This window comes from Anopheles marshallii, chromosome 2 (genome assembly GCF_943734725.1).
Source record: "Anopheles marshallii chromosome 2, idAnoMarsDA_429_01, whole genome shotgun sequence".
NCBI lineage: Eukaryota > Metazoa > Arthropoda > Insecta > Diptera > Culicidae > Anopheles > Anopheles marshallii.
Window position 1 is genome coordinate 15,995,518 of NC_071326.1, and position 13,627 is coordinate 16,009,144.

A 13,627-nucleotide genomic window follows, 5' to 3' on the forward strand; every position below is an offset into this window, starting at 1 on the left:
TTTTTGGCCATACGAACGTATCCACTTTCCTTTCGCGTTCAAATATTGACTCTAACGAGCGTGAATTATTTGTCCGGTTTGAGCGCAAATTAATCGGCAGCAGTCGATTCGGGCAGGAAAGTGTACGTTTTATTGATTGCCTTTGCGATTGGCTTAACAACAGCTTTGCTTTCAGTTTGCCAACAACTGATCTGAAGATATTAAAATAGGATTTTTGCTTCCTTGTTGTGGGTTTGGGTGTTGCTTGCTTTGTGTTTTAATCGCCAGTAGCTTGTAGCATAATTTTCTCCTATTTTAGGACACACTTTTCCGTAGCACCTCCGTAGTGTAGTCCTAATCCCACCAGCTTCCCTTCCCGTCACCTTACCGTCGCTTACACGCACCTGTTCTAACACACCGAGCAGCACACAGCAACCCGAATGTCCCTGTTCGGGATCGCACATGAACATGAGACGCGCACGTGGGACACACGAGAGTCGTTCGTCTCGTAGCCCCCTCCCTCCCAATCAACGAACGGCACATACAAAAAGGTAAGTGTAGCACCAGTGTAGAAGAACATGATTTCGAGCCGCTCGCCGCTGGCACCCTTGTGCACCCGACACGACGCACACGACTCGCCCAGCTCGCGCACCAGAGAGATAAATGTTGATGGTAGCAATTTCACGTCACCCAAAGAACAAACAGCACTTTAGCACCGGACGGGTGAAATGTCTTCGCAGAATGATTCTCCCGTCATTCCCGGGCACGGGGTTTGCTGCCGGGAAAAAGACACATTCGATTAACGGCTGACAGCGTCGCTGGGACGTAACGAGGTGAAGCATGGGTCGGGGGATGGCCACGAAATCACTCCAATGTTCCATGCAGCTGTATGCGATACACGATTTTGTCAGCGCCATGTCAGCGCTGTTTGGCTGTTGTCGCGCATGTTGTTGAAAGTTATTTTCGCCCCGAATCCCGCATCCCGAGCTCCGGGTCGGTCGCGCGCGTCTGGGGGCCTGTTCGAGTTTGCTGTGAGTCGTGCGATTTCGGTACCATTCGAAAGTAGAAGTGATTGTGTCGTGCGTAGATTAATTTCCAATCAACTTATATTGCTTGTTTTTGTCCTGCTTTATGAACAACACGCTCTATGTCTTAATTGTTGCTGTTTTATTTAATGAAGTTCAACTCAACATAGTTTGTTTTACATAAATAGTAACGTTTAGATGTTTTTTTTCCATTTTAATTATAACTGTGTAATATGAACGTAAAGTTGTTGTTGATGCATACGAGTAGAAAGTGTAATCTAAATGAATCAATCCCCTTTGAAAGGCAAATAAACCTGCCCCAGACAAAAATATTCCAAACACCATCCACTTTACAATGTAGCTGTAGTGACAAACATGCGTATAAATCCTTTTGCACACGCATCCTTTCCTCTGCCCCCATTCGTCCAACCGTTGGTTGACAAGCGATTAAATTAATCTTTCACTTCCTTCCACGCTTTATTTATGGTTATTAGTGTTTACCTTAATGTGCAGTACTAAAAGCCTTTTAGTAGAACGCGTACCATCTGATGTGGTTTCGGTACGATTCGGTGTCCCTCCCGTTTGTTTGCCGTTTTTGTTCGCGCGCGCGCGCTTTTTGTAACCGCTTGTAGTGCTGTTGATTTTTGCGAATGTGGTGACAGATCGCTCACACGACGGTTGGCGTAGGTTGACTTGATGAAGCGGTGTAGGTTGCTTGGCACTTTTGGCTTTGGTGTGTAGTGATGGTTTTAATATTTGCCTTTGTGCTGACGACAACCGATACACGCCGACGGTAGCGTTCAGTTTTAACGATTTTAACGATTCATAATGAGCTCCTCCAGTAATTTAGCAATAACTTGCCTCGAAGTCCGTTCACCCGTAGTAATTTCGCCTACTTTCCATATTCTTTCTCTACTGTGCCATTTGCCTTACGCTGAAGGGCCCCGGAAAGGATGATGATTACGATGAAGCGACACTAACACAGTTCCGCGGTCCGGTTGGACCACCGGGCCCGCCTGGACCACCGGGCCGCGATGGAACACCGGGCCTGAAAGGTGAGTCCGGCGAGGTGGGAGCACCGGGTTCGTTGGGACCGCGCGGATTGGACGGTATGCCAGGGGAGCCAGGCATTGAGGGCCCACCCGGACTACCAGGTTATCAGGGACCTCCCGGTGAAAAGGGAGATCCTGGAGATATTGGACCACCTGGCCTTATGGGTCCGCCTGGATTGCCGGGCCCGCCCGGCTATCCCGGAGTAAAGGGTGATAAAGGAGATCGGGGAGATTCCGTAAGTAACGATCCCATCCGTACCCAACCATTGCCCGGGGCAAGACTGTAATCGAGCTCGATGTTTCCCAGAAGTTCCGGAAAATGCGACGGCGCCAGGATCACGAGGGTATGGCCGACGAACCCTACCGCGATATGGTATATGGACCGCCGGGACCTCCGGGACCGCCAGGTCCTCTCGGCCATACGGGACCTCCGGGGCCGCGTGGCTACGATGGCAAGAAGGGCGACCGAGGAGAGAAGGGACAGAAGGGCGAATATGGACCGATGGGCTTACCGGTACGTAGCATCCACATTGCGGATAACATCTAAAAACTAATGCTTTGCCTTTTTACCGTTTAGGGTCCGATGGGTATGCGGGGCGATTCCGGTCCAGTAGGCCCAGTGGGTAAACCAGGACATCCGGTAAGTGATTCTTAATTTTAACTCATAAAAATATCAGTAATCCAGTATTAACACTACAGGCAACTCACCCTATTTACAAATAAGTGTGAGTTTGGTTAACCGTAGCTTAAGTTGTACTCCTTACTGTTCCTTCATTATCACTTGGAAAATTCTTCATTCTTCAAAGTTTGCTTCTAATAACACCTGTTTCCCACATGCCACGAATTCGAACATCCCTTCATGTTCCTTTTTTTTACTTCTCTGTCTCTTCCTGCAGGTCTGGGAGTATTAATAAGGCTTTCTAATACGCTGACTTATCATAAAATGGAATCGGTTTGACATGTTACATTTGAAGCTTGGTTTAACAACGCAAAAACAATTTGTTCCAGTGTTAATCTTACCCTCAAAACAGGATTATTTAACCGTACACGACAAATGCTGACGTACATAACGATGCGATTAAGGATGAGTGCAGCTGGAACGTTTTTAAGCGCTATAATTTCTAGTAAAGCTTCCCGTTTGATTGCTTTGAGAACAATAATTGTCTAACGAGCGAAATACATATCGTTGGATGTCAAGCTTCATATAACTTACAACGCCTAAATGCCATACCGTCAGAATACAATCAAGTACATTTCATTCAGTTCTCCAATCCACTCCTGTGTCAGTCGATATTCAGGCCAATGCTCCAAGAATTCTAGCAAGAAAAACTCAAAGTCAAGCCGCAACATAAACGGGGAAAGAAAGCACCAGCCCACACTGCATCGCGTGGCTGGTACGTGGTCAAAGTTAAGAAAGTCATTGTAGTATTTTTTATAAATGTTTACATAAGAACTGCAGTGTAAGTTGACGCACCACACGTCAGATGTGGTAGCAAACTGGCGTGGACTCGTAGGGCAACAAATCAAGTCCACAATTGGAACGGACTGGAAACATTCAGAGGCATTTAGTTTACGTATACACCTTTCGCGCTGCTCCGATCCATTTACTACACGAATTGTTGCCGATGTTGTTGGTAGTATATTGCAAATGAAATCTAAGTTGTCCAAGCTTCGTCCGTATCAGCCCGTGTGTGAATAAAATAACTCACGATTTGTACTATCTTACCCCTTGCTCTTAAGAAACCGTGCTCTCGTACTCTTGGCGTGGCGTGTCCGGCATCATGTTTGCCGAAAATGTCAGTTACATTTCGAAATTGCCTTCCACACAACTGCACGTGCACGCTCCTCTGAAGTAAAGCAGCCAAATTCGCCCCCCTCTTGACATACCCACACATACACACGTAACACACACATGAGCGAAACAGAACTTAAAACATACATATCTCCCATTCAAAGTTTAGCGGAAAAACGGAAACAAACGAAAAAAAAAAATTAACACTATACGATATACATAGCAACTAGTCTGTCTTTTTACTCTCACACTTACCTTTACTAATGTTCTAAAAACCTACGAATGCAACATAACTAGCACATGGCATGTTTCGAGATGAACCCGGAGCTCCATCACACGACACTATCACGCACACACGTACACACTTCCTCACATTTCGTGCACCAGATTCCATCCAAACACTGAAATACCTCCTCCGAAAACATAATCCACAACGCACCGGCACCCCAAAAACGGTCCCCGCGGGGTGCCGGTGTCTTAATACATCCTTGCTTTATCATTGCATATCTTCTTGGATGGGACAGCTGCAACAAGAACGTTGTTAAATATTACATTGCAAAACGGGTGTGCACAAGATCTACCAAGAAATTTAGACAAAGCGATAGCGAGAGCGGCAGAAATGAATGTGTCCGGCATGTTGGGACAGCTCACATACGTGTGTGTTTATTTTAATTTGCATTTATGTACGATGCCGTATTTTCGGCATTTCGGCAGTTGAGTATAAACCGTCTGATGGTGAGAAAAAAGGGTAGAAATTCAGTAGATAGGATCAAATTGTAGAACCGAAGGGCAGACATCCATCAAAAGCGCCGGAATTTGAGAAGCAAGAAACTGGAAATACAAACTGTAGGTAAACCCATCCAGCACATAATCAATGTACCGTTTGACATCCGGACGACGTTGCCAATGACGTCTACGTAAGACCGTGCAACATTCACTGTGTGACCTTCTTTCCTTTGCCATCTTCTTTTTAAAGAGAGCATTACGTCAATCAATCTGTTCCGAAATCGGCTAACAAAGTGACATCCCGTACGAAATACTGGCGCTTAAAGCTTAAGGCTTTGAAAGCTGTCAAAAATCGTACCTCCAAATAAAGAAAAAAAAAACATGGGAAGCAATCGAATGGCGCCGGGTCATGCTTCGCTATAACCCAGTAAGATGGGGCCGCCTTGTGTGTCTTCTCCCCTTTTCCACACATCACACCAGCAAGGATGAGCGAAGAAGGCGGTAGACGTTACAGCAGTCATCAACGAACCGACACGATTTCGTTATCGATTGGCATTTGATTTTCATCTTCGACTCATGATCATTTGCTACACCTGTGCCACGGTTCAATGGTAGTATCGGTATCCGGTGCCCCAACTCCCATCCCAGGCATCCCATGGCACATGTGTGGTGGATGTGTTATTATCACTACCAGCGAGTCGGTGGTGTCAGGACGAATCTGTGCTGAAGGGTCGGACTATCATCCTCAAATTCACTTTCTCTCAATCGCACAAGAACTGATGCTCCACAAACCCAGGAAGATGTGTTTCCAACGGATGAAAGGATAGTAAAAAAAACAACCATCGCATCGCTCTAAGGAAGATCCGATCAGCGAACCGTGTCCGGATGTTGGTCCGTGCAAGTCTGCAGCAAGCCATTTGATTAAAGTTTAAAGGGCTTCTGCTGCTGCACTCGTTCGTTACTGTACGGCTGCCGTGCTTTTCGTCCCGCCGGTGACCGGAAGAAGACACTCCCAAGGAACGATCTGCAGTCGGCTAAAGTTTCTTATTGGAAAATCGCCACACATACGTTCAATATCTGATTGTGTTTGTATGTGTGTGTGTGTGTTCTTAACGACAAACAAAAACATACACCAGAAGCGGCCAACCACTTTTCGATCAAGGGCCAATGCAGAATGCCAAAGCTTTCCCAGCCAGATTTCATTGAATTTTCCGCTACCGTTCCCGGCTCCGGTATCACTTCGATTTCCGCTCCACTCCGGAAAATCAGACACACCCACACACACACCGTGTTTCGGGAATTGCGATCAGGGCTCATAGAGCCAGTGAACTGAATTTGATGTTCCACATCGCCCGACCCGGTTCATCTTGCGCGCAGGAACAGTGGAAAGGCTGCGAAAGGAACCGAGGCACACGGAGGATGAGTCTTTCGGAAGCGGAAGCATCTTGTTGAAAACTAATAAATATTTGAAGCAACGTTTTGCCAGGTTTCACGTGCAACGAGCGAGTCCGTAAGCACGAACTTGGACGGTTTTAGTTTGAAGTTGCTAAGCACCAAAACGAGCGAAGGATTAATATTTAACGATTGCTGGCATCGCTGGTGCAAAGCGGCATGCTTTCCGCGAATATCCTGGTCATTCTCTGGTCCGTATCGACGAACGGAACTGACTGGCAGTGCGCTTAGCTATTTGAAGTGGAAAATTTCTAATGACATGCTCAAGGAAAAAAACAGCTCCCTGCATAATCTGAGTCATTTATTTCTTAGTTCATTTGTCAATCCATCTAAAATTCTTAGGTCTCGCGAAGATTTGCATTGGTGCTCAGTAGAATGTATGGCACATATTCTCTTAATCTCCAATACCCTACTAAAGTACAGATTACTCGATGATGGTTGTAATAATACCGTGACCGAATTTTCTCCTTCGATTACCGCATTCTTACAAACCGCTCCTCGAAAACATCGCTCCCGTTAAATGGAGCATGAAGTTTCCCTTTTTTTTATAGCACTCTTTTTCCTTTTCTCATCAAAAAACCGGTTCATCGCCAATTCCAGACCCCATTTAACGGGAGCGGTCGGGAAAATGTCAGATCGAATCGGTTCGGTGGCAAGGTGATACGCCCTTGGACCACTCAACAACACTCCCCAACGTCCGCGTGCGGTGGTTTCGGTTGAAAAGTTGGCAAACATATGTTGGTAATAATTGGCTTCGATCCCGGTCAGTCGTAAATAATTGGCTACCCAGGGACATGGAATTGGATGGCTCATTCTAAGCGCCTGTACTGTGGGTTGGGTGCGTGCCGACGAGCCTAGGCACCAATGGTTTGGAGACGGCATGTTTGTGGGACGCTGGAATCTAGCGTTCGTGCAGATTGTGCAGATTGTTGCTGGAAAGTTTTCGATTTTTTGAGGGCCCCAACGTGAGCAATAGCATGGAAAGGATAAAAAATCACCCAACAAGAAGCATTGCCCGGAAAACCAATCACACTCCGGACAGCTAGTTTGTGTGTTGCCGAAGCACTACCATATGTATCGATGGGTCAGTTATAAAAGGGAAAATGTACGGTCATTGTGGAATTGTATAAAATAGTAATTAAGCTATGGATAGTTTATCGGGCTGGGGCAAATAATGTTGCTGGTGCCGATAGGATCGATCGTCAAAAAAGCACCGGTCTGCCGGAAAACCAGCCTGGAAACGCTGCTCCACCGACACCATCGGTTTGGCGGGTGTGTCTGTTTGCGAAGGGTAGGAAAAATAGAAACCCCCGTACGAAAATAACTCCATAAACTCCATACACACATACACTGTTTTCACACAGGTAGATAACGAATGAGGGAAGGAACCCAAACACTAAACTGTCAAGAGCAAATGGAAATAATTTTTATAGTATACAAAACCACTGTAAATAGCTGCGAGAAGGAAGGAGCGCTAATAAAAGAGTTAGGAAGTGACTCCGAAATCATGTTACTTTAGGTGAAAAAACGAGAGGTGCAAGGTGCAACATGCAAAGGAGGAACAAACTATCAAAAAACCACAAGTCCAAACCGATGCCAAACGAGTAAAGTGCAACACGCAAGTAAATAGGAGCAAAATGTAAGGAAACAAACGAAGCAAACCATGGTTATACATTAAGTTAATTAACAAACAATAAATAAACAATGGATAGCAGGTCTGGAAAGGAAGAAAATGTAACATCCATGCATGCAATGTTGATGTGTTTGTTTTCTTGTTTTCCTTCATTTGTATTTGTACGAAAGCAAATGGATGGAAGTTGCACGAGGGTTGTGAGACTTTTCGACCAAATCTTTGCTTGAAACTTTGTGTACTATGATTTTCCCTTCCGCTTCATTCATCGTTACGTGAGTTTAATTTATTGCAATCGAATTTTATTCCCTGGAAATTGTCATTTCATCATTATTAGCCTTCGTTATTGCCGTATGGCAATTACAACAGTGTGTTGCTACATATCGCAACATTACACCTCACTCATACATTACCCATTGTTGAGAATGTTACATTGCACAAAACGCTTCAGGTTGCTGTGTGGAGAAATTCATCGAATTTCACATGACAATTATGTATCACAGCAACAGTACAACAGCTATAAACCTGTCAACGCGGCCCACTCCAACATGTGCCGCCTCCTCCATCTTTCATCTTTTCCGGCAACACATTAGAAAACGTTCCATTCCATGCATAATGCATTTGAAACCAATTCCGACAGACTATAAATATTTAACGACATGCTCACCTGCACCCACACCGGTCGTTCTAAGCGATATTGTGCTACGAAACAAGTGCACCCTGCAAGAGTGTCACCCCAACAATGTCAAATGGTGCTTCGCCCTCAGCTGAGCAAACTCTGATGCAAAGCGAATTACCAGCAAACCTCAAATGTAACGAAATTCTTCTACCCTTGAAGGGTTATCCTTTTGTCAGTGGAATCCTTTGTTTTTTATATGCTCGGTGTGACACAGTACTTTCACCAACACTAACCATCATCACTTGTAGGAGATCAATTGAAAATCAAATTAAATATACCTCACCGCATAGCTGCCTGCTTTCCAACTTCGAATCTCCCAAGGCTAACCACAATAGCCCTTCGATTGCGTTGTCGATTGCGGAAAATCTTTGGTCTGACAGTTTCGCTTTCCTTCACTACTCTTGGCTGAAGTGTACCGCTTAATGTGATTTCTTTGCCGACTCACTTTAAAGAAGTCACTGTCCTCGAACGGCTGTTGAGGAAAATTGGAAAAACCACTCACCCCTTATTGCGTAAAGCTCCCAGTGCGGAATGAAAGCAAAGAAATATTGACTGTAAATCGAAGACATCTGCTTTCCCTCTAGCTGCCCGACTACATTTGCATCAATGTTGCGCTCTACTGCACAGATCTTCGCGTGCGTTTGACTCCTTTTCCTTCGAATGCATTTTACTACCAAGGAACTGAGATGCAATCAGCACGTCATTTCATAGCCCATTCGGGGAGTTCGTGTAAAATCGACGTTTGGTGGCTAGAATGCGGTAAAAGCTTCATCCATTTTGTAAATTTAATCAAATGTTCGTGCCGTACGAGCAACAAAAATGAGGCTGGAGTTTCACAAGCAACCAAACATTTCATCTTCCAGCTGCAGCAAGATGTTTTTCACAAGGATGGAAATTATTTCGGGAAATCATCCGTTACCAGTTCGCGTGCCGTACCGTGATCATCCCTTGTAAATCCACCATTTTTTGTACTCGGAAGCAGATATGAAATTCCAATACTTCTCGGAAACGTTATTATCCGGATGCTTTTCGAATGGTTGCCATCGTCGTCTATTACATTAACTTCGAAAAAGGTCTCGCTATAATGAACTAGAGCGTGGACCGAAAAAAAAAATACATACACAAACAACCGATACAAAATTTCAATTTCACGATGTTTTATTAAAACACGGCTACAAAACTGTTTGAAAGTTTTTGGCAACCAAAAAAAACACACAACCACAAATCGATTGGTGGCATACCGATGAATGCTACGTTTAAAATCGTTTAAAGTTCACCTCACCAGAATGTCCGCAATGTGCTCGTGTCGACTAACGCCAAATGTCCGTGCATTAAAACGGAGAAAAATAGTACAATGGCCCACCAGTGTAATGAAAACCCGTTTCGTTCAACTGCAACCCGCGCTCCGCTCTTTCACCCACCGAAACACACGAAACCGAAACGATTTCCATCCATTTGTACGTACTCGAGTACGTGGTCTGGTTGTGCCCGGAAAAGCGCGTTTAATTAGAATCGCACGCGGACCTGTAGCATCCTCCTGTCTAACTGGCAGGAACCTGCTGACTGCAGGCAATCGATGCCAGGCAGAACGATTTTCAGGGCTTCTGCGTTTCATCGTACCGCCATCCCGTCAACACCGGAATGCCCCCGGCTGCAGTGCGAGGCGTGCCGAGTTCATTCCACTAATTTTCCCGGTCCCATAACCTAGCCCGCAATCCCCCCATCCCTGCAAAGCTCGCTTTTTGCTAACTCATTTAATTGAAATTATATAATTAATGAAATGAAATGGAATTTTAAAGCACACAGCGCCATCCCCCCGGTGCGCCATCCTGTGCGGCACGAGTATCCAACCCTACACACAAAATGTTGCCAAATGCTGGAAAATGGCTTCTCCCAACACATACCGAAATTCCATCCACTTTCATCTCCGGCTACACTTCCCACGCCGGAGAGCATATCGTTCGATTTTAGGCTTTTGGAAATGGTCCAGTTCAGTCGTTCGTGTTCGGTTTGGAACCTTTTTTTTTTGTTTTGTTTCACATTTCATCTCCATTCCTGTTTTCCCGAGTTCCGCACCCAACAGTGGTGGACGATTCGAGGTTTTTGTGTTTAATCAACCGAACGGAAGCGAACAACGCTCTGGTGAATGCTGCCGACGAGCAGCAAGGATATCCTTTCTTTGCCAAGTGTGAATGTACTCTCCTGTTGCCTACCGAACTACGCCAACACCATCGGAAAAACGTTGTAATTAAAAGTGTAAACTTTTCCCTCGGTTCATCCTCATCTTTACCTGAGCTTGCTGGAGGCTTCCTCCCCTGTTCGCTGTTTGTTTCGAATCGTGCTTGATTGAATGGATCTTATTTATCTACGGGGTTCGATTATTCAACACCCTGTGGCATTGTTACACAACGAACGGAACCGGGATGCCGCATGAGTGTGCAAGTGGATGAGATAAGTTTACATAGGAACGTGGAACACCTTGTGCTCCACAGCTTCTAGAAGATCCTTTCTGCTCGATTGCAATCATCAAACTCATCATGAAAAAATAATTAAAGGAAATCATCTAACAAAGCGTGCAAGACGGTTCACACACAATAGGCCACTTCCTATTGGACGCTTCCATCTGTACTTCATCACGACTTCATCAGACAAACCGTACCTAACGCTTTACGACCGTTAAACAGTAAATGATGCAAGCTTATGCTGCAGGATATAGGTGGTGGAGTAGTGTGTACGCCAGTACATGTGTGTGTGTGTGTGTGTGTGCGTGTGACTCAGTGTGTGTGTGATAAGAAAATTCACTAACTTCAACTATTCATCCACCTACCCGGTTGAGTTATAATACTTTATTACTATTTTTTGTTCTATTTTCCGAAACTTTCTTCCCGTTTTCCGTTGACTTACACGCCATCTCGCCACTCTAGGGACCACCGGGGCTGGACGGTATGAAGGGCGCACAGGGCGAAACCGGCAACAAGGGTGAACGAGGCGACCCGGGACTACCCGTAAATATGCTCAACTGTCTCAGTGACGTTTGCGAACGGATGATACCCTCCGCCGAGCACGGCCGGCCATAATCTGCACATGCAGTGTTCTGGGTGTGCGGCTTAGCCGGAGCGTTCCGTATCCGACCGTTGTGCACCTTTTTGCAACCCGGAGCTTCATGCATCATGCATCATGGTTTTCACCTATCTCTCTTTTTCGGCACCTTTCGGCACAAGCGCAAGCATGGTGAAAGTAATTTAAATTAAATAAATTCACCTCCTCCATCTCATCAGTGCCATCCGGACGCATAATTACACATTCAGCACGCCTCGCCTCACCATCGCTCGCTCTGCCACACGTCCATCAAAATCATGCAAGAGAATTTACAAGTGGAATGAAAACAGCTGGCAGCCATCTTCCGCCTTGTTGCCATCTTGTTGCATGTGCCGGTGGCCCTCCGAAAGCTAAAACGCTGATAACATCCTTACCGAAACGGTGAAACTTCCCGTCTTGTTACCGCTGTTCTGGGTTTCGTGGTGTTCTTTACGACCGTGTGCGTATGTGCCTGTAAGGAAGTTTCATTATAAAAGTTTTGTAAATAAACGCGCATAAAACAACCAACATAGCGAGCGAATAAAAAAACAACAGACGAAACATCAAAACAAGGCCACATGCTCCATCCCATTCAGCCCGCCAGTCCACCGGCAAGTCGTAATGTGGCTCCCTTAAAGTTCGTTTGGAATTTAATGTCTTAATGTGCTGCTTGTCTTGGCTGAGGGAATGGAATTCGTGGCGAGGACGTGTTTTATGATACACTGTCAACACCAACGCAATGCAGCGTTTCGGTTGATTCAAAAATTCAGAATTCCTTTTTTTCGTACGCTTTTCCAAACATCCTGTTGCATTTCGATTAATTTTCAAGCATGCTGAGAGAAGGAATCATTCCCAGGACTTTACGCAATCCTCATACGAACCAGAGTCCTGGTTGTCATACCAAGAATGGAACGAAATAACTTCATTTATTTGTGATGACTTCTACTAAAACCATACATGCATCTACCGTGCTGTGGAGAAATTCGGCCAAGGCAAACGCAACGACGGGACTGCACGAACGGAGAAGGATCGTTGGTGACCCTGCTCTTTCCTCAGGGTACGGATGGCATTCCGGGCCAGGAGGGTCCTCGCGGGGAGAAGGGTGGCAAAGGAGATCCCGGTCCGATTGGGAAGCGTGGCCGTAAAGGGGATCGCGGCGATAAGGGCGATCAGGGCGTACCGGGACTGGATGCACCGTGCCCCTTAGGGATCGATGGATTACCACTGCCAGGGTGTGGTTGGCGTGCACCGAAAGTGGTAAGCGTAGGGGATGGGGTTTTCCCGACACCAAAACAGTTGAAACAATGTACATTCTAATATTTTTGCTCACTTTCTCTCTCTCTCTCTCTCGCTCTCCAGTACCAGGAACCGATCTTACCATCACCACCGCACAAGGACTATCTGCCGGATGTGACAGGCACCGAGAACGAAAGTGAATATGTCGAGGAGGAGGACGATGGCGCGCCGGAAGCTGAGGACTATGAGGAGGAGTACGTGGAGAATGAAAACGGAAACTGATTGAACGGAAACAGGAAACACTGGTGGAAAATAGAGCAAACCGGTTAAAAAGTGCCTTAAACGTCACTCAAATGAGGACAGCTGCTGTAGACGTAAGAGTCCCGCGGTGTGTTGCAAATGTTTAATTTTAACAACAAACAATCGAAATATCGCTGTCAGTTGTGCTTTTCATAGATTCATGTCGTTTTATTTGCCAATGTTCACCTTTTTTCCACGCAAGTGATGTGGTTCCGCTTTAATACTATTATTTGCAGTGCGTTAATTAATTTATTCCCATTGCCCTGTGTGACCGTTTTGGGATCGGGCATTCCACAAAGCCTGGCCAAACTCAACACAAAACCGAAACCCCGTGTGCAAAAGGCCAATGTATGTAAATGAAACCGGCAAAACGATGAGCGATGAGAAAGATGGGAATGCAACTCCATCACCTTCTTTCGCTCCAACGCGAACATGAGCGAAACGTGTGCACGAAATGATAGATGTAAATTAATTTAAGCTACAACAATCCGTATCAGATTTTTATTTTCTCGGCATAATTTATGTGCACACAGCATGGGCCCGCGCATTCCCCGGTGCGTACCGTGATTGCTCGCGCCTATGATTCATTCGCTGTACGTGCGCTACATTATTGCAACGTGCCAACGGTTGACATTCGCCCATCAGTGATAAATAGTGAACGAGGTAGTTTAATCAGCT

At 45.6% G+C, this 13,627-nt stretch overlaps 1 protein-coding gene across 1 annotated transcript in view; it reads left to right on the forward strand.

Annotated features, from left to right (window-relative positions):
- The window catches only part of LOC128708768 (collagen alpha chain CG42342), an 85,439-nt gene extending 72,508 nt beyond the window's left edge, over positions 1-12,931 (forward strand). The window contains exons 11-16 of the mRNA XM_053803748.1: positions 1,945-2,292; positions 2,364-2,570; positions 2,634-2,696; positions 11,260-11,340; positions 12,470-12,670; positions 12,773-12,931. Of these exons, the coding sequence (XP_053659723.1) occupies positions 1,945-2,292; positions 2,364-2,570; positions 2,634-2,696; positions 11,260-11,340; positions 12,470-12,670; positions 12,773-12,931 (1,059 nt within the window). The remainder of the gene's footprint in view (positions 1-1,944; positions 2,293-2,363; positions 2,571-2,633; positions 2,697-11,259; positions 11,341-12,469; positions 12,671-12,772) is intronic.
- Positions 12,932-13,627: the final 696 nt, after the last annotated feature.